Below are 19,758 nucleotides of genomic sequence, written 5' to 3' on the forward strand. Positions count from 1 at the left end.
CGTCCTTTGCCCGCCTAATTTGGCAGGAGAACGTGACGCGCTGGCGCGGTCGCTCGCGCCCCCGTCCGCGGTGGTGCTGCGCTGGCAGCGGGGGCGGGGCAGCGCGAAGGGCAGCGCGCCGTAGAGACAGGTAGCACCGAGCGAGCAACGTAATCAGAGTTTGGGTGCGATCGACGAAACGACGCCGGGCTGAGTTCGGTGCGGTCCGATGACCTGGGGTTGTTCGTGTTGACTTGCCTCGCCCGTGTCGCCACAGAGGCCGCTGCCCCTGTGTGCCCCCTTCTTGTTCTCAACAACGACGGCAGCCACGCCCCTCGCCCTCTTCTTTCTCCTCCCACCCATTCCTCGCAGCCAGCCAGCCTCGCTGGCGCCCTACTCTACTCCGTTGGTTTAAGCCCGCCGCAGCCGTACCCTACGTCTCCCCTAGTCCTCGTACCCTATACCATGAGCTTTCTCACTTCTTCCCAGCGGAACTACGACGGCCTTTCCCACTCGGACGTCGCGCAGCTCCCGCCCATACACAGCTCCGTTTCGAGGATCCCAATGCATCCACTTTCGTCATTCGACAACCTCCCGCCAGTCACCCAGCTTCCACCGCTGGCCTCAGCACCCCCAACGCCGAGTAACGCCGTGCCTCCGTCACCGGTCCTAGATCGTCCAGTCTCTCTGCCAAAGCTTGGGCAGACACGCTGCTGTACGTGGTTCTCCCTTGCACCCCTACGATCATCCCTCGATCACTCGCTGGGTTACTTTGTCCCCGGCGCTCAAGTGCTAACTTCACTCGCATACAGACTGGTGCCTCCTCACCCCAGACCTCCAATTTATCTATCTCGATCCCGTTCTCGCCCATCACCTGGGAGAACAGGCCGACCTCTTAGTAGGCAAGTCGCTTCTGGCCTACGTCCACCCGGACGAGCAGGCCTCCGCAAAGCTTGACTTGGGGAGTGTGTTGGAGAGTCGGACACTGCATGGGAGCGTCACCCGGTACGCATACACGCACCATGCGCACTGCGTCCCATACGCTAACGTCCGCCCATTGATTCGTTGACGTAACTATTTGCTCTCAGAGTACGCTATTCTCGCCTCTCGCGTGTACGCAGGCAGCTGGGTTACCAAGGGCCTACACATGAGTTCGCAGACGCAGACAAGGTCTCCGTGGATACGAACTACATGGCTGTGGACCTCGTCATCAACTGGGCGTCCGACGGGCTCGTGTTGTGCTTCATGCATGCGGTCGTGGACCTCTCGCCTCGCGATAACGACGAGCACAACAAGACGCCTTGGACCAACTGGTGTGGCACACCGTACATGAACACTGAGCAGGTCCAGATTTTGTATCAGCGCCTGCTTGCTGTCGTGCCGCAGCCGCTCTCCATGAGCCGGGTGTTTCAGATCCTGCTTAACCTGCCGGAACGTTCGTTGTACATGAGCTGGCCCCCTGAACACCAGGAGCCCGGTGGGCCGACTTCCAAGGACTTCGCGCGGCTAGCGCAGGACGTTCAAATAAGTAACGCCGTTTCCAGTGGGACGGACGCCAAGACGAGCTGTACCAGACGGTACAAGGCACACCAAACGATGCACTTCGGAGGAGACAATAGCAAGGAAGTCGAGAGCATCTTCATCCCGCACGGTATGTCCACCAACTCTAGTTCCACTCGAACAACGGCTGACCGGACGGGGTCAGGTTCTATCATCTTCGCTTGCCACAAAGTGCACCCGAGCACTCGCGACCTCAATCCCAATGACGCTGCATCCCAGTCTCAGCACTACGCTAACCACCCATACCAAGACCCGGCTCATCCTTCATACAACCTGCCGCACCTACCCGCTCAGTACCCTAGTAATATGTCTTCCACGCATTATCCGCCTTCGCACTATGCAAGCAACAACTGGTCGCACCCTCCTGAATCGTCAAGCTCGCAAACTCATTACCAATGGGACCCTCAAGGCAACTCTCTCTCGTCGGCGCCGTCGGTCAGCAGCATGCGTTCTTCGTCCTACCATCAACCTCCCCCGCCCCAGCAGCATCAATGGCCTTCCCAGCCGCCGTACCTAGATGCCCATCCGGGTGCCCCGCCTTACAGCCCACAAGGGGCACCCTCCGGATCGTCGTATTCGGCACCGCCATCACATGACGAGGCCCCACCTTCTCCCGGTAGTGACACTGTGCCTCCCTCAAGGGTCACTCACAGGCGAGGGTCGAACAACTCGAGGGAGCAGTACGGGAACGGTGGACGCAGCACAGGGAACCCGCCCATGGGCGTCCCGCGGTGCTCGAGCTGCAAGGTGACCCAGAGCCCGGAGTGGCGGAAGGGCCCCAGCGGCAAGAAGGACCTCTGCAACGCGTAAGTGCCGTGTTCTTCATTTGCGCAGAGATACACGAGCTCATGACCACACTTTGACGCCATCGGCTGACCCCTGCTCGCTTACACGCCCCCGAAACAGATGTGGACTGAGGTATGCACGATCACGCGCGAAGAAGGAAGGCGGGCCCTCGCAGCAGTCACGCCGCCGCAAGGACCGGGTATTCAATTCGATGCAGAAGGATCACTCGCCGTCCGGTTCGCCGGGCCCGTCGGCTACCAGTCCCTCCCGCGGCGCGGTAGCTACTACGACGATGCATCGTTCGGATCGGCGTCGTCGAACGGCTCGCCTGGCGCGCCTGACTTGTACGCCCCAACGGCGCACGCTGGGCCGAGCTTCAAGGGCCCCATGTCGCCCTCGCCCTCGCCCTCGCCAGGCGGTGGCATGCAGCATCACCCGCATCAGCCATACATGCCGTACCCGCACCCGCATCAGGGCGCCCCGCATCCACTCTTGCATGCCCCGCAAAACGCGCACGCTGACGCGCCTGGACGCTACTCGAACAGCTTCTATTCAGTGCCGCCGCCTGCACCGCCGCACCCGCACCCGCACCAGCAGCCGTCGCTGCATCACATGTCGAGCCACAGCAGTCTTCACAGCAATGGAAGCTACTCGCAGCCTCTCGCGGGCCCCGGTCAGCCGCCGCGCCTGGACCCCATCGTGCCGGTTCCATACAGCGCGGGTGGAAGGATGTCCCCGTCGCCCATAGGCGGTTCGCCACTCAGCACTAGCTTCTCCAGCGCGAGCTACGAGCGGGAGAGGCCGATGAAGATGCAAGACGACCGTGAAGGGCTGCCTCCGAGCCCTGTCAGCGCAGACCCGAGGAACAGGAGGTCGCCGTATAAGTGAAGGGTGCACGCTAGGTAGTTCCCTTCGTGCCAAGTGTACATGTCATTGTCGTTTCCTCGTTCACAGACGGACCTCGCTCGCGCCGTTCCGCAAAAGGCTCTCCCAGTAGTTTCCCGTAATATTTATCCTCGAGCAGCGCATCTCCCTTCTCCCTCGTACGTGTACTTCCGCGGCGCACGCGACGCTTCGAGTCGTCCGCCCGCTCCAGACGTTTTTAGTTAGCTATGTATTCTACCGTGCCCTCGTTAGATATTCATTCTGGCCCGCGCCCTGTGGGTTTAGGGTGTTTGTGGGGATGGCTCGATAGGCCAGGAACTTGTGATCGCGATCTTGCGCGACAATCGGAGTCGATGGCCTTACGGCATCCCCGATCGGCACACAGACCAAACAATCAATTATCAGAGCCGGGCACATCATGGGTAAGTCTTGCCATAAGAAGCCAATTGCGACATACGAATAGCGAGTTGTAAAGGAAGAGAAGAGGGGTGGCCTTTCGTGTGCGCGTCGGGAAGACGAGGTTTCTTACTATAGAACCCCCCAGAGCTGATTATGATTTAGAGTCAAGCCACGCTCAGCGCACGCACGAGCGCCCATCTCAATGCCGATGACATCTGTAGGCGCCCATGCACTGGTGGTGGCTGCGCGCTCCGAGTCGCACTTCAGCAGATGATCCCAAGTGACCCTCACTCTCTCCAAGCATCCCTCGGCCTTGGAAAATCTGAGCTAATCTTCCAGACGAGCGATGTCAGAACCAAGCTCCAAGCTCGCTACCGAGTTGAAGGCGTTACAGAGGAGACGCCTGTTCAGAAGACGCCACCTGCACCGTATGGTCGTCTCACCAGGCTGCGCTACGCTTACTCACACCATCACACAGTGTGAAGAACGCACGTGTAGCGACAGTTGCGCCCCCGAAAACAGAGGATGGACATAGCAGTGGAGATGAGGAGGGAGAGGTGGAAGTAGCAGATGTAGACGACTCTGAGATACTCGAGGAACTTCCGGATGATACAGAGGTGCGTCGACGGTTCCGTCAGTCGGCCGCGCTCCAGGCTTACCACTTGTACAGGAAATCGAGCTCATTCATTCGAGACTGAACTCAATCAGTAGACTCGGGCTGCAACGATTCGGCCGTCATTTGCGGAAGCTATGCCTGCGGCAGAACCATATCTCGCAATTGGATCCGGATGTCGTCCGGACGTTGGTGGAACTGGAGGAACTCGATATGTACGACAACAAGCTGAAATCGATCGACGATTCTTTGTCTGCGCTGAAGAAGCTCTCGTGAGCACTCGATTTGGTGCGGGATTTTGGTCGATCGGCTCTGATCCTCTATTCGCTTAGCGTGCTAGATCTCTCGTTCAACAACCTGCGGCACGTACCTGAATCGGTACAGTATCTCGCCTCGCTGGAGAAGGTGTTCTTTGTCCAGAACAGGATATCAGAAATTAGCGGATTGGATCGTGTTGGACAGACTCTGCGCAGTCTCGAACTTGGAGGCAACCGACTACGGGTAGGTTGATAGCCATTCGCAAGGATGAGCCATGCTGACGTTATTGACGCAGAAAATCGAGAACCTCGATGCTCTTGGGGCCTTAGAAGAGTTGTGGCTAGGAAAGAACAAAATTGCGAAACTAGAGGTAGGCTCCAGGTGCCACTGTGCTGGAGCATAGCGTTGACGCGTCGTAGGGTTTGGATAATCTGAAACGTCTTCGCATACTGTCTATCCAGTCAAATCGTATCACGAAGCTAGAGGGACTAGAGAACCTGGAGAGTCTGGAAGAGCTCTACATCAGCCACAACGGTGTCACTCGACTAGAGGGTCTCGAGCAGAACGTAAGTCCCCATCATCCAGACTGTCGTCCCGAGTCTTAAAGTTGGAGTTTACTTCTTTCAGACCAAGCTGAGGACCCTTGACATTGGTAACAACTTTGTGGTGACCCTCGAGAATGTGGCACATCTGAATGATCTGGAAGAGCTTTGGGTGAGCATTACAACCCGATATTCACTAGGTGTTATGCTCATATGTTATACAGATGAACGACAATAAAGTTGATACTCTTGAGGCGCTGGAGCCACAGCTAAAGCATATCAGGACACTCGAAACAATTTACCTCGAGGGAAACCCGGTGCAGAAGAAGGAAGGAGCAAGCTACCGGAGAAAGGTGATCTTGGCCCTTCCTCAAGTTAAGCAAGTGGATGCGACGTACGTCTTGTTCGTATACCTCTCTGTTCGCCCGCTCACAGCCTGGTCCAGATACGTAAAGCAGGTGTAATTGGAGCACCCGGTCCAATTAAGTACGGCATGTGCATCCATCATCGGTGAATCCCAAGTGAATGCTACGCGCGCCAACTGAATGGCTCGCTCGCCCAATGCTCCCGAGCGATCGTAGGCCCGGGAGATGCATCTTGGCTAGGTATCCGCACAACGATCGAGGGCTTGTACATATCGGTGTAAATTGCTCGATCGCTCACATATGTAGCAACCCGGAGGCTTGATCGTGTTTAGCCTCGATTGCAATCGCTCGGTCCTCTTGATCACCCCAGCGGATCATTTTGAGGAGACCTGAGACCGTCTGCTTTGGTAGGCTGGCGTGACGTTATTGGCGTGACACTACGCGTTAGTCACGGGATCGGCGCGTAAGTGGCTGATTTTTTTTTTTTTTTGTTTTTTGGAGGGCCTTCGAGGGCGCCCGCAAATGACAATGGGTCATTCCGGGTCGCCCAGCCTGCGTATGAGTTTCCCCATATTTGCCAATCCAGGGTGAAAAATGCTAATTACGCACGATTCAACAATCAGTGTGGGGCTCGTCAATCCGGTTCGAGGTCTACTCGTAAAGCCGGTGTTCTACCCACTAAAAAACCCCTATACATCGTCCAGTCTCTTGGGAGGGCAGGTTCATCCCGTAAAACCTTGTTCCATGTCGCCAGGACAAGGTCACGTTTGAGGGCAGAGCCCCCGTACTTTCGTTGCACAGATTCAACGTCGAGCGCTAGTCTGTTATTGAGCGTGTACTGTAGCTTATTCCAGACAAACGTTTTATTGTGCTCCCATTGCTCGTCCTCCGCATGTCCTACCACTCTGTCGCATCTCAGCTTCCAGATGGTGTGGACGGCCTCAGATATCAGCACCCGCCACAGTCTTGTGGCACCCGGGCGAACGCGTCCCTTTTGGCTCGGCCATGCGGTTAGTCCTAGCGTGAGGACATCGGCAAGAGACAATGAGGGCCATTCCATCCCTTTCTTTTCCCACATGGTACGCGCTAGGGACCATATCAGGGACTGCCCCGTTGCGTTACACTCGAAGAGGATGTGCTGGATTGACTCAACTGCTCCACAGTGGCTGCACATCGCTCGCTCTTCGTATCCTTGTATCTTGCTCCAGTAAGCCCCGCACTTCAGGCCGCCGTGCATTAATTTCCAGAGGAAGACAGCGAAGGCTCGGCTGAAGTCCTTGTGCCTGGCGCTCATCCAGATAGAGCATCTCGTTTGCGAGGTCTTCATATGCGCCTGGGCTGTGGCTAAATTCTCTTCGGTTTGTCTTCGATTCGGTGTATCGCGGCGCTCCAGGATTCCGCGGTAGGCGATAGCTTGGGTCAGAGAGCTTAGTTTGGCTCCTGTTAGTTCGAAGTGTGGGTCGATCACTCGTGCCGGTGATGAGCCCTTAGCTCACCTACCCACCGAAAACGCCATTTACGGTCGATACAACGGTACACTAAGTCAGAACGGTCGACGCACTGTCCGTCCGTTCGAGGGAACCGCCCGATGTTCGAAGCTCAAGCGTCCATGTTCGGAACCCTTAGTGGCAGAGACAAGCGGTGTAGAAGCGTCGCTACATTGGTAGGACTCCGGAGCAAGTACATGGCTACGTCAACCTAGCTAGTGACGACCCCGGCAACTCTCGTATCTATGTCCTCGACCACCACCACCCCTACCCCTACGAACAGACGGACCGGTGTCGGAGCCACGGTCAGTGTTGACGCGCTCGAGCAGGCTTTCGAGCAACCCGACGAGGGTGCCGTGCGTGCGGCGCTGGTCGACTGCGATGTTGTGAATCGCTCGACCCATGGACTCGAGGTTGTCGGGCAGTTGGCGAAAATCGGACAGGATCAACGACTCGCGCTGATACTGCGGGTTCGCGAGAGGACGACGCTCGGCCTGGTTAACTTGTTCGAGCAGCACCAAGGTCTCGGACCAGGCGATCGTAGGGTAGGGCGAACCTAGGATATCTCCCTGGTTGCCATCGCGGTGGAAGACCTCGTCAAGGTAACGCATCAACTCGTCAATCTCGGGGAACGACCTGGGAGCAGGAAGCGTATCGTTCGCTAGCAGGATAGCCCGGCTACGGGACTCGAACAAGAAGCGCTGTTCGAAGGTCGGTACGATGGTTCGAAGGATAGTCAATGTCCGGAGGCACGTACGATCATCCAACGGACTCCGTGGGCCCAAGCCAGCCACTCTCCGGGACTGTTGGCATCGTATCGCGGCTCGACAAGTCCCTCGGTCTTGAGGACCTCTAGGAGGCGGTAGTAGCGGGCAGCATACGCTTCGGAAGTTGGGTCGAGGTGCGGCATGTTCGTGTAAGCCAGGCAAACTCCTGCGGCTGTCTCATATCTTCGAGGACTGTCACCGGCTCCGGTTATGACCTTCACCGTTCGGGGACGGTCGCCCGTTATTCGGAACTTGCGGAAGGCCGAGTTGGGTTCTCTCATGTGTTAGTAGGTCCGGGTCGAGCGTTGTGACAGTCTCCGATTGGCTATTTTCCTTATCACTCTCATTCATCATTTCTTGGATTTCTCTTGGCTCTCTTGGTCTTCGGACCGTATTTTCCTGTATATACTCTGGGACTTGTTCCCTTCGAATCTCAGAGACCCCCTTACCCTCTCAATCTCACCTCGCACCGGCGAGGTTCGTCAGTCAGCCAGTACGTTCGAAGTCAGCAAGTTCGCCGGTCAGTCAGTACGTTCGAAGTCAGTCAGTCAGTTTGCCAGTACGTTCGCCAGCTCGTAGTAGCCCCGAGAGGCTCTACACTTCTTCTCCTGCCGTCGCTCGCCTTCCTTGTCGCCGCTCGTTCGACACGTTTGTCGAAACTCTCCCTCCTACCTTCGAGGCTTAGCCCTCGTCTTCGAACAGTCTTCGATATCTTCGAAGCTCTCCCACGTCGTTCGGAGTCTTGTCCGTCCTCCTCCTTCTTACCTAGACCACTGTACAGTCCCCCGTACATCTCATAGACGCAGAGGCCTCGCATACCACTGCTCGACCTCACGGTTGGGTTTTTGTGTGGCTTTTGTGTTCTTTTGGTCGCGTCATCTTGGAGCCCACCGCGAGGGGGATATAGAGCAAGATTCCGCCGCGTCGGAACTTCGACGTCAACCCTGAAGACTACCGAGACTACGAAAGTCCTCTTCTCGCACTCGCTATCGACAGTCGTCTAGGTCCCGGATCCGCCGCCGCCTTTCGCAGGCATAGCAACCCTCTACCAGGACCTTCGACTATCCCCTCTTCGTCCGAACACGTCGAGCTTGTCCCCGATCACGACGATCAGGAACGCTCCGCTCGAGACCAAGTACCTACTACTCCATCCCATCACGGACGTGCTCGAAGACTTTCGCTCTCAGACGACCTAGAGTCTCGAGTCTTTGGCTCTCCTCTACCGTCCCTAACGCCGTCGCCACCTCTCGAAGGAGAGGACCTCAGTTCAGCCACGCCGATCACGACGCGTAGTGGAGCCACCACCTCACGTCTACCTTTACCCACTCGTCGCCGAGCGTCGTTAGCCCCTCCAGGACCAGAGTCGTCCGAGCCGCGAAGGACTTCGACCAGCGACAACCAAAACCCTTCGAACGATCCACCAAATCCTTCGAACCCTCCGAACACCGATACGAACATGTCCGAAGCAGCAGCACAAGCTTCGAAGGCGGCTTCCATGCCTGCCCGCGGTCACTCGACTGCGCCGGTCTTTGATGAGTCAGAGCCCTTCGCGTTCAACCGCTTCTTCCAGGACCTCGAGACCCACTTCACGCGATGCGGGATAACCACCGATGCGGACAAGAAGTCATGGGCCGTTCGGTACCCGCCGATACGGGTCTCGGACCTGTGGACGATGCAGCCGACGTACAAGGATGCTACGAAGACGTACGACGAGTTTAAGACAGCTCTTCGAACACTCTACCCAGGTGCCGACGATCAACACAAGTATTCGACGGACGACCTCGACAAGGTGGTCCAGGAACGTCAGAGGCTTGGCCTGAGCAACGCGCTCGACCTCGCCGCTTATTATCGTGATTTCTACATGATCTCCGAGTACCTCATCGCTCAGGGTTCCCTCTCGACGCTCGAACAAGATCGAAGGTTCCAGCAAGGCTTTCCCCCAGCGCTTTGGGGACCGATCGAACAACGCTTGTTCATGAAGAACCCCGACCACTCGAGACGCAAGCCATGGACCTTCGCGCAGATCTACATCGCCGCTCAATGGGTCCTAGACGGCCCTACCCCCGCTTCGACGTTTCAGCAAGTCATAGTCCAATCTTCGAACGTCCCTCAGGTCCTTCGAACGTCGCACCATCTTTTCGTCGGCGTTAAGAACGAAGACCTCCTACCAGTCTTGCAGACGCTGATCAAGACTCTCGAGGCTCAGCAGTTTAGGAGTCGGTCACCCGGACCACCTGGTGGTAGAGACGGCCCTCACTGCTTCTACTGCGGTCGTTCGGGCTGTCGCATCAACGACTGCGAAATGTTCGAAGACGATGCGAAGAAGGGCTTGTGCCGGAGGAACCCAGACGGCAAGGTCGTGTCGTTCGACGGTCGATTCATGAGCAGGAGAGAGGGCGAGACCCTCCGCGACGCCATCTATGAGTACGCGCGCCGCACCGGCAAGGTCGGACTTAACGCGAACACTTCGAACGGTTCGGGCGGCGCCACCCAAGGTTCGACTACCTCCCAGCTACTCTACGAAGCGATCGAGACCCCACCGACTGCGACGTACGCCTTAGACATTGGCGAGACCCTCGAACGTATGCGAGACCAGTTGTCACATATTACGGAGGTCTACGCCCAGGAACAGCGGAAGAAGCACGTGTTCGACGGCGTCATGATTGACAAGAGGCCGCAGCGTTCCACGGCCCGTCCTGCGAACTTGCCCACCGATAAGTCACGAGCTCCGGACTCCCGAGGCTCTTCGAAGGAGCGTACCGTGCGCTTCGCTTCGCCGCCTGTGTCGAGCCAGCAAGCAGCACCGATCGAGACCCCACCCACGCGTTCGAAGAGTGCAGAGCGTACCGGTCCACCGCCGAGAGCTTCGACGCCACCTGCAGACTCTAGGCCGAGCGTCCAGGCCTCGGCGCCACCAGCGCAGTCAGTGCCCGACAAGGAGAGTCCGATCCATCCCTTCGCAAATGTCCGCGACGCGACCTATGCACCGCCGACGACCCGAAACTTCGGAGCAGCGCCTACGAAGTTTAAGAACCGGGACGGCTCGTATACGAATCTTGCACCCGTAGTTCAGGCCCAGCTGGCCGAGTCCGTCTTCAAGCGGTCGATGAGCACGCCAACGGTCCCGCTGACCATCGAGGAGCTGTTGAGCATCTCGCCCGAGCTTCGCAACCGCTATCGCGAAGCGGTGACGCCCCGAAGAGTGACGCATGACTCGAACCCGACCTCGACGAACATGGCTGCGTTCGAAGAACTTCCGACACACGACCCCGCGTTAGTAGACTGCCACGACAACGAGCTCGACCCAGACGCCACCATCATCCCAGACTCGTACGAGACGTACCTGAGGGTGTTGCCTCGAGGCGCGATACCTAGCGAACTCACTGTCGCGGCGAGTCCCATTCGCTTCGAACGATCGACCTCACGATCGATCGTAAGGAGAAGGTAGCCTGCATTCTCGATCCCGGTTCTCAGGTCATCTGCATGTCGGAAGCGCTGTGCTATCATCTCGGTTTATCGTTCGACCCGACCATCGTCTCAGCATGCAATCCGCGAACGGTGGAGTCGACCGCTCGCTCGGCCTTGTTCGAAACGTACCATGTCAAGTCGGCCCGATCACCTTGTATCTCCAGATCCACGTCATCAAGCGCGCGTCGTACGACGTACTGCTAGGTCGACCATTCGACGTCATCACTGAGAGCCTGGTGAAGAACTTCGCCGACGAGAATCAAACCATCACCCTGTTGTGCCCGAACACGTCCGAACAGATCACGGTACCTACGATGCCTCGAGGACGTCCGAAGTTCCAAGAGGTTTTTCAGAAGAGGCAGTCGGGACTTTTGAACACGTAGTTCAAGCCGACGATGACGAGCAAGTCGCGCTTGTGATCGACTTCGAAAACGATACCCCGTCCATTTCTGCCTACGCAACATATCATCTCTCGAAGACCCAGTTCTCGCGGCTACGTATCTCTCCGTTCCACATACCTACTCCAGTTTTGTTTTCGATGAAGTTAGGACAGCCACCGAGGCTACGAGATCGACTCAGCATACCCCGTCATACACTTCGAAACCTTCGAACACGCAGGCATCTTCGACCACTTCTCCGAACACGCTCTCTCGTTCGAACGACCCACCTACGTATACCCGCACCGGCCATACCCACGACAGTACCGACTCGTCCGAGGATGCTCCTGATGTGTCCACATTCGCACAGGCAAAATCGAAGAAGAAGTACAAGCCGGTCGCACTCAAGACGAGACCTGTTCTCGGGTCTGTCCCCGAACAGTTTCGTATCGTTCGCGACATCAAGGGAGATCCGCTCTCTACGATGCGTGAACTCAACCCCAACCCACCTCCTTTCAAGCCCGAAGGTCGCTACACGGCCGAAAGGGCAGCCATCTCGGATAAGTTACACGACGATGATCTGTTACAACCTGCCGAACGCGATCTACTTCACCACTTCATGGCTACGAACAACGACGTGTTCGCGTGGTCAGACAACGAACGTGGCAACTTCAAGTCCGAGTATTTCCCACCTATAGACTTTCCTGTGATCCCGCATACGCCTTGGGTCCAGAAGAACATCCCTATCCCTCCTGGCCTGTACAAGGAGGTCTGTTCGATGATTCGTCGCAAGATTGACTCCGGCGTCTACGAACCTTCGAACTCGTCGTACCGTTCGCGGTGGTTTTGTGTTGTTAAGAAGGATGGCAAGTCCTTGCGGATTGTGCACAGTCTCGAGCCTCTCAACGCAGTCACGATCCAACACTCTGGTGTCCCGCCGACTCCCGACATCAGGAAAAACACTTTTGCCGCCCAAGACTTTGGCCGGGTAGCGAAGTAGCGCCCAGCATTCTCAAGCACTTGGTAGAGATTAAATCTGCTTTCACGTTGCTTAGGAGGTATCGATAGCATTGGAAGACATGACCAGCATGGTTTTAGCCTTGCGCGCAGTATGGCGCCCTTCAAACCACTTTATATTTTCCACAACCGTTCATACCATTGCATGCGTATGTTGCGGAGTCATACCAAATTGCGCTGCTATTCCGGTACATACAATCTCGTACATTATACATAACATCGTTGCACTGTTCTACAGCTCCAGAAATGCACTCATCTACATGCTACAGTACGGACAACCGGCGTTGTACTACATGATCATTGAAATCAAACAAACCAATTACTTAATCCTGCCCGATGTACCTATACTCGTCCCAGTCGAAATAGTCGTCCGCACCGTCGTTATCCGTGTCCTCGTCCCCGCCGTCTCCATCGCCCGTACCCTCGGCCTCATGCGCATGAAGCTCCGGCTCCGGCAGGAGCCCTGGTAGGACCACGCACCCCGCCTCTCCCGGCTGTGCCCTCACCGCGATAACGCCCTGTGGGGCCCCCATGTCCACCACGCTCCAGTCCGCGTCCATGTACATGCGAGGGCCTTGAGGAAGGTCGACCGGCCAGACGAAGTCGAGGTTCATGAACCGGTGCTTCATGGAGCACATCGGTTTCAGGGGGGCTGCGCCTCTGGCGTAGCTGTTGACGAGGACGGTGGTGTTAACGTGCGGCAACTTGAAGGTGGGGAACTGCCGCAAAGGCAGCTTGAAGCGTATGGGGTAGTTGCCTTCCTCGCGGCAGAGAGGGTAGAACGTCTCCAGTGCGAGGTTGTACATATCGAACCCGTCGTAACCCAGACCGTGCGCCCTGAAGCCGGGGTTCTCCCCGAGGTCCTGACCGGGGAAGATCTGCTGCAGCAGAGGTTGCTCGTCCAGCCCGGCAATTTCCATCTCCAGCCCGAGAGCGTCGATCTCGCACAAAAGCGGGACGGACATCGGGCCAAAATCGTTCTGTAGTGTAGTTAGTTACCGACGTTACAAAACAAACCGAGGCACGTACGCTTATGAAGAAGAGACATTCAACTACCGCCGCCTTCGGCGCCCGCTCATTGCGCCCAGGTTTCCTCAACAGACGGGGGACCGTCGTCGGGTTGTCGTAGAACCCGTGGTACGCCCCCATAAAGATGAACCCATCCAGCGGGATGGGGCCGGCGAACACGGACACGTCGTAGATGTCCTTGAGCATCTCGATCTGCAGCTCGAACGTCGGCTGCAGGAAGCCGTTGGACGGGCGCATAACGCAGCGGGTGTGGTAGTACAGGGGGCACTTGGACGAAATGAATGAGATAACGTTCCATGATCGGTGCGTAGCTGAACTGCACTTACCCAATCGAAAAGCTCCCCTATATGCCCGTGCCCCAGGCACATCACCGTAACGTGCGCGATCCCAGAGTCGAACGGGCATAGCTTGACCAGGCCCCGCTCGGAGATTCCCCGAAAAGAAACCGGTTTGTTCTGGCCCATGAGGTTGAGCAGTTGCGGGTTGATGCGCGACACAGCCATTGTAAAGCGAGATAGGAGCTGGGAGGAAGTGGCGTCAAAGTTGCTCAAAGCGAGGCGGAAGTGATGGACAGGAGTTGGAAGCGCTCGGGAGGCGACGCGCGTCCTTATCGCAGAGAAGCGCCCGTCAGGCCACCGCGCGTCTGGAGGAAATAGTGATTTAATGATGAATATTCGTACTTACATTGGATTTTGGGCGTGCCACGTCTGTGAGAAGTGTTTTGAACGTGCTGTTATTTCACGTAAAGGCAAGCTATGGGAAGGGAGAGTGAGTTGGTGTAATGCGTGGGCATCCGCGTGTGAGCAGTGACTGCGGAACAACTCCTCCCGGTGCTTCAGAAGAATCTCTCAGAGCACGAAAGCACAACAAACTTTTGTTAACCGGCTTCTGAAGAGTTCATAATGCGCTATAGCGCTTGCAATTTTGAAAAACGTCAACGAGTAGCTTTACATATGGTACGGACATCATGCGCGCGACATACAAATTCAATCCTCCGCGTCTTCCTCTCCAGCAGGCACCAAAAACCTCCTCACAGCCGGCACCGGGGGCTCCTCCGACATGGGCGCCGCCAACATTTGGGCGTGGTTCCGGAATGGAATCGGGAGCCACGCGCTCTGCGTGAAGACGCGCTCCTTGGGCATGTCGGACGGCCAGATCCACTCGTAGTCGTGCATGTTGGCCTTCATCCAGCACATGGGCAGGGGCGTCAGAGTCCCCAAGGCGTACTTCGACGGGTGGCCCGCCATGGTGACTCTGCCGTCCTTGAAGATGGGGATCTGGCGAAGGGGGAGAGGGAGGTGGATCGCGTTCGCGTCGTACAGATGCGGAGGGAAGAACGTGTCGAACTCGAGCGTGTAGTAGTCGAAAGGCGGAGGAGTGTACTGCCGCTTGCTCGGGCTAGGCATGGCGGTGAGGACGTGCTGTGTGATAGGTTGATTCAAGGAGAATACGATCTCCCCTTCGAGGACGTCGCATATCACGGGGATGGATATCGGACGGTAGGTGTCCTGCACGGCAGTAAGACTTTGGCATGGGGAAATAAGATCTTTGCAACGCACCTTAACGTACACAAGGATCTCCAAAATGCGCTTGGAGGTCAGGTCGCCTTGCAGGCACCTCGGCAAGCGATAGCAGGACTCCTCCCAGAACTCCACAACCTCTCCCATGTAACGCCATCCTCCGAGCTCCGCAGGCGGGTCCAGCGCGTCAATGAGCTGTAGGGCCTTCTCCCTGGCGGCGTCCGTGGGCTGCCACGCCGCCGAGGTATACGCCCAGCAGATTGGCCTGTTGAACATGACGCACTGGGCGGTAAGACATTACGTTAGTACGGAACATCAGCAACAAGACGGTTGTAGCGACTCACGTATTCAAAAACAGCCCCCAGCTGTTTGCGATAGAAGCATACCACTGGAATGTGGTTGATCCAGAGGAACTGCTGACAGAAGTTCCCGCCGGTTCGGGGAAAACCCGCAGGGCGGAGCATCTTGCCGACTATGCGCTTGACGCGGGGATCGATTGGAAGCAGTGTAGGATACGACATGGGAGCAGTGTGTGTGTGTGTAGATAGTTGGTGGTGGAGGTTGAGAGGCGGGATCTCTGTACGGCGCGTAAACCGCAATAAAGCGCCCGAAACTTTGGCGCCAGCACTCACAAGTGTGCCGCAAAGTTCAAACAACGTCTTGACGCGCGGTGGAGCTACTTGGGCGTACATCAAATGTAGTTATCCGGGGTATGACAGAAATGCATTGCATTATTACCAACTACCATAATGTTTGATACGCGTACATCCCACCCCAATTGTTGAGATAGAAACTGCCCGCCTTGTCAAGTATGTTCTCTGACCTCCAATCATTGGGAACAACCCCTTGGGAACCGCCTGGAAAGTTGGGTACGAGCTGACAAGACTGTCGGATTTGGGATAATGGGATGATTTTACCCTGAGGAAGACCGCCAGCACGAAGAGGGGGCTTGCAGACTGGGTACATCAGGTGTACGGGATCCGGTGCCGCCGGGAATCGTGCATACCACTCGATGTATGCCAGTGGTTCATTGGGCCACCAAGCCGGTGCGGGGCGGGCGCCCCTCAATGTTGAGAGCTTCTTCGGTAACGCAAAAATTACTTTCACTCTCGCGGCTCTGGTACCTGTCATTCAACGGCTTGGTTAGTTCGATGTTGACATGAGATTGGGAGTCACCACTCACCTCGTATACCAGTTGATTCAGCGTCTTCATTTTCCAGTACGATAACTGTGTCAAACCGGTTGTTTCTTCCCTTCCGACCCGCCCCCGGGATGGCCTTCACGATATCCACTTCTTCTTTTCCCTCTGAGAGCTCGCACGGTTTGAAGTAGAACTTGTGATACACATGACTCTGTCAAATGGTAACATGGCTTGAGACAGATCGCGCCGAGCGAGTCGAAGTGTCGCCGGTTGTTGGTCATTGACAAACTGGGACAAGGCGGCCATAAATCCGGGGGCGTTGTGGCGCTCTTGGACTCGCAGCAGATGCTGTTGAGGGGCCGGTGGATATTTGGCAACCTTGGTGGTACACCCGACATCCACCACCTCTTCTGGTTGATGGCCAAGAGCGTCAGTGCCCGCCCCGGACGCGCCGTTGTCGGATTTCTCTACATCTTCACTGTCTTCTTCATCCTCTACCTCATCCTCGGCCTGACGTTCCCTCTGGAATGCCTCGTAAAGGGCCATCTTCTCCCGACGTGTGATCCACCTCATCATCTGCGGAAATTCGTCGCGGTGATTGGAAGCCCGCCAGGCTTTCTTGGCGAAATCGATGTGGAGGCGTTCGAACATTTCCGTATTGTAATTGTCGGTAGTGCCAAATAAACGGATGGATTCGACGTAGTGGAGAAGCGAGTGGAATTTCGGAATGTTGAGATGGTCGCGAATGCCCAAGGTAACCAGAACGTCCTTGTGACGGTGGAAGGTCTTCAGGGCATCGGTCATGTATCCGAGTGTGTCGTCGTCATGAGTGGGATATTGAGCCAGGTATATGAAGTCCAGAAGTGAGCGTATCGCAAGCAGAAGACTTTTAGGAACTTTGCCTATGAGGCAGCCTAGGAGGATGCGTGCCATGTCTTTACGCTCCTTGCCGCTGATCTGAGAGAGAGAAGATATGCCACGTTTGAAGTGGCGGATGCCATACGCATGCGGAAGGGTGCGTAGTCGCCTATCTAGCTCCTTGGGACCCAAGATATCTTGACACCAGGAGACGAGGTGCTTGAAGACCCCTTGGTAGAGCTGGTGAAGTACGTCGGGAGTGATGGAAAGGTGGATGTCGGTGAAAGGTAGGTCCGTCCAGAACGGTTTCTTCACCGCCCCGCTGACATCCTGCTCCATGCAGACCGCCTCCGCCACGGCCGCATTGCGACTACTCTGTGAGCCTCCGCAATGATGCTCTCCGTTCCATCCGGCGTACGAGGGTCTGCGGCATTCTGATCTTGGAGCTTTTCAGCCGGACATTGGCATTTCGGACACGTTCCATACTTGGAGCATGTCACTAGACACTGCTCCGGGTAATCGGCGACGTACGCGGCAAGAATGGGATGGACACGGCGGACGGAGCCGTCCCCGCCGGTCACCTCCATCCCCTCCACACCTGCACGTACAAGGGGCTTGAGAATAACCCGCATGGCGGCGTGGAATAATCGTTGAGACCTTGCTTTGCGCTCGCGTTTGGTGAGCTTCTCGCCATCAACCTTGGACACTGGGAGGTAGCCAAGTAAGATACAGGCGTGTTCCGATGGTTTGCGGCGGATGGCGCGGGGGATGTTACCCAGAGTCAGGTAGACCGGGTATGCGCACTTGTTTCCGGAGAACTGGGTCAGCTGCGTTTTGTCGGTCGATATAATGACGGGTGCTACGGCATGGCCTTCCGGTAGTAGTTGCTGCAGTAGGATCTGGTTAACTACATGGCATACAGCTGAGACGTCACTGCTTACCTGCACAGAATTCCACCACAAGCCGCTCCACATCTCAGTGAATATTCGCTTCGTTCTTGACCTGTCTGCGAACACCCGCCGGGGTTTGTACACGATGTGCTTTGCATAGGAAGGGTTGCCCAGCAGCGCTTGTATAGCGTCCAGAATGTCGCGATAGTGCACTAGATGGGTATCATCGGGACGGTCGGGGAACGTCAGGGATGCCGTCTTCCAGGCCGACCTATCAGGGATGCTGTCCACTCGCATAAACAGCTCGCGGACGTCCTTAAAGGTGAGACCGAGCTTCTCAACAACCTATAATGATCGCAGGCCATTAGGATGGGGCCAGGCTAACTGAATGGACATGGCATCACTTACGCCGGGAATGCTAAGGAACCGATTCAGGGACTTCTGCCCAACACCCTCACCGACGATCCACATGGCGACACGCCAGTCAAGCTCGGATGCGAAGGGCTTCCATTGTTCATTGGCCGGCTGCCCATCCTCGCCATCTACATCCATCCGGTCATCCTCCCCATCTACATCCATTTGGTCATCACCTCCCGGCCCCTCACCATCATCCTCTCCGAAGTAGGCCTTCCACTTCTCCACGATTGTCTTCTCCATGCGTATGACCTTTCCCGCGAGAGGATCTTCTTCTTCCACCCTGGTATCCTCGTCGTCATCCAAGGCGGGCGGGGTGGGATGCGAAACGGTTCGGGTGGAGCCGCTGAAGTGGATGATGAGCCTGAGGCTTGGGCGGAATTCTGGTAGTGTGGGTCTGCCGCAGGTTCAGGGAGATCGAACCGAAATAGATCTCTGTTCCATATGATGTCCTCCAGATTGTCGCACTCGTCGTCAGCGGAGTCCTCAGAGCTCGAGTCGACATTCTCTAGGATTTCTGGAGCATAGTACTCCCCAAGATCGCGATTCTTCCCTTTCTGATACCATTTGCAGGATCTTGCGGAGGATAAGTGCGCCATGAGCCCTTGGGAGGTCCTGAAAGGTCTGTCGCAGGCCGGGCAAGTGCGTCCGTCCACGTCACCGCCATAAGGAAAGGCCGGGCAAGTTGTCTTCGCCCTGCCTCTCATCTTTTATGGGCTACAAGTCACAGACCGGGTTTTAGGCCTCGTCCATGACCGTGAATATTTATCACATACCTGCTGCAGAGGATATAGGCCAGGGAGAGTTTACGACCCGGATAGGCTTGTGAGGACTTCGCAGAACTTCGTCGGAACTTGGGTCGACCTGTCGGCGCTTTTTTGTCAATTGAGCGGGTATGAGACGTAATGTCGATCGCTCACGTTACCTTCTGTCAAGCGCAAACGTGCATCCTGATCCTCTACACTTGTTGTCAGGCTTACCTCCTGTCCCCATGTGCATGGTGAAGACACTAGCTTGGCCCTCAACGTTGGCCATTTCATTTATTGTGCAAGTGCAGAAGACATTAATCTACACTGGCGGCGAAATATGACGGATCAGGTAAGTTTCCTCTCCACTGCTCCGTCTTTTATTACTTACTTGCATTCTATGTGGGGCTCCATCTTAGGTGCATTGCCCTTCTATGGAGAGAAGTCACTACGCGCACACCCATATGCGCTTACCGGTGCGATCACTTGCCTAATATGGATTCTGGCAGCCGACTGTCAGAAGCTATATTGGGCAAGCGCCCACCGCGTAACTGGGCTTCCCAATAACGCCGCACGGGGTGACCGGTCGGCCCAGTTCGACACGACTGGGAGTAGTAAGTGTTTGACTTTGGGTCAGATTTACTCACCTTTTAAGCT

General features: G+C 56.3%; 4 protein-coding genes across 4 annotated transcripts; 2 read left to right on the forward strand and 2 right to left on the reverse strand.

Moving 5' to 3' along the window:
- Positions 1 to 248: 248 nt before the first annotated feature.
- Positions 249 to 3,213, forward strand: B0H18DRAFT_1094113 (uncharacterized protein; the record flags this gene model as incomplete). Its single annotated transcript, XM_048032370.1, has 5 exons — positions 249 to 694; positions 792 to 984; positions 1,068 to 2,345; positions 2,446 to 2,574; positions 2,607 to 3,213. The coding sequence occupies exons 1-5, from the start codon at positions 445 to 447 to the stop codon at positions 3,211 to 3,213; spliced, it is 2,457 nt and encodes an 818-aa protein (XP_047894830.1). The 5' UTR covers positions 249 to 444.
- A 677-nt stretch (positions 3,214 to 3,890) lies between these two features.
- B0H18DRAFT_999685 (uncharacterized protein) lies at positions 3,891 to 5,781 on the forward strand. The gene is made up of 9 exons (XM_048045581.1): positions 3,891 to 3,996; positions 4,088 to 4,226; positions 4,280 to 4,494; positions 4,555 to 4,723; positions 4,776 to 4,850; positions 4,900 to 5,046; positions 5,108 to 5,194; positions 5,247 to 5,416; positions 5,468 to 5,781. Exons 1-9 carry the CDS (start codon positions 3,956 to 3,958, stop codon positions 5,484 to 5,486), a joined length of 1,062 nt encoding a protein of 353 aa, XP_047894831.1. The 5' UTR covers positions 3,891 to 3,955; the 3' UTR covers positions 5,487 to 5,781.
- Positions 5,782 to 6,021: 240 nt separating this feature from the next.
- B0H18DRAFT_874579 (uncharacterized protein) lies at positions 6,022 to 6,840 on the reverse strand (the record flags this gene model as incomplete). The annotated part of the gene is made up of 1 exon (XM_048040363.1): positions 6,022 to 6,840. A coding segment is annotated over one exon (819 nt), but the record flags the coding sequence as incomplete, so codon positions are not given.
- Positions 6,841 to 12,826: 5,986 nt separating this feature from the next.
- Positions 12,827 to 15,573, reverse strand: B0H18DRAFT_1117798 (uncharacterized protein; the record flags this gene model as incomplete). Its single annotated transcript, XM_048033654.1, has 6 exons — positions 12,827 to 13,483; positions 13,533 to 13,799; positions 13,859 to 14,053; positions 14,567 to 15,040; positions 15,092 to 15,334; positions 15,397 to 15,573. 6 exons carry the CDS (start codon positions 15,571 to 15,573, stop codon positions 12,827 to 12,829), a joined length of 2,013 nt encoding a protein of 670 aa, XP_047894833.1.
- Between the last annotated feature and the right edge of the window lie 4,185 nt (positions 15,574 to 19,758).

This window comes from Fomitopsis serialis, assembly GCF_022376445.1.
Source record: "Fomitopsis serialis strain Sig1Antser10 chromosome Unknown B0H18scaffold_23, whole genome shotgun sequence".
Classification (NCBI taxonomy): Eukaryota; Fungi; Basidiomycota; class Agaricomycetes; order Polyporales; family Fomitopsidaceae; genus Fomitopsis; species Fomitopsis serialis.

Excerpts from the sequence above, each read along its gene's own strand:
- B0H18DRAFT_999685 (XM_048045581.1), top strand. The coding sequence starts at position 3,956 with ATGTCAGAACCAAGCTCCAAGCTCGCTACCGAGTTGAAGGC. Across the intron at positions 4,724-4,775 it reads TTGGAGGCAACCGACTACGG|AAAATCGAGAACCTCGATGC; the intron begins GTAGGTTGATAG and ends TTATTGACGCAG. Across the intron at positions 4,851-4,899 it reads ACAAAATTGCGAAACTAGAG|GGTTTGGATAATCTGAAACG; the intron begins GTAGGCTCCAGG and ends GACGCGTCGTAG.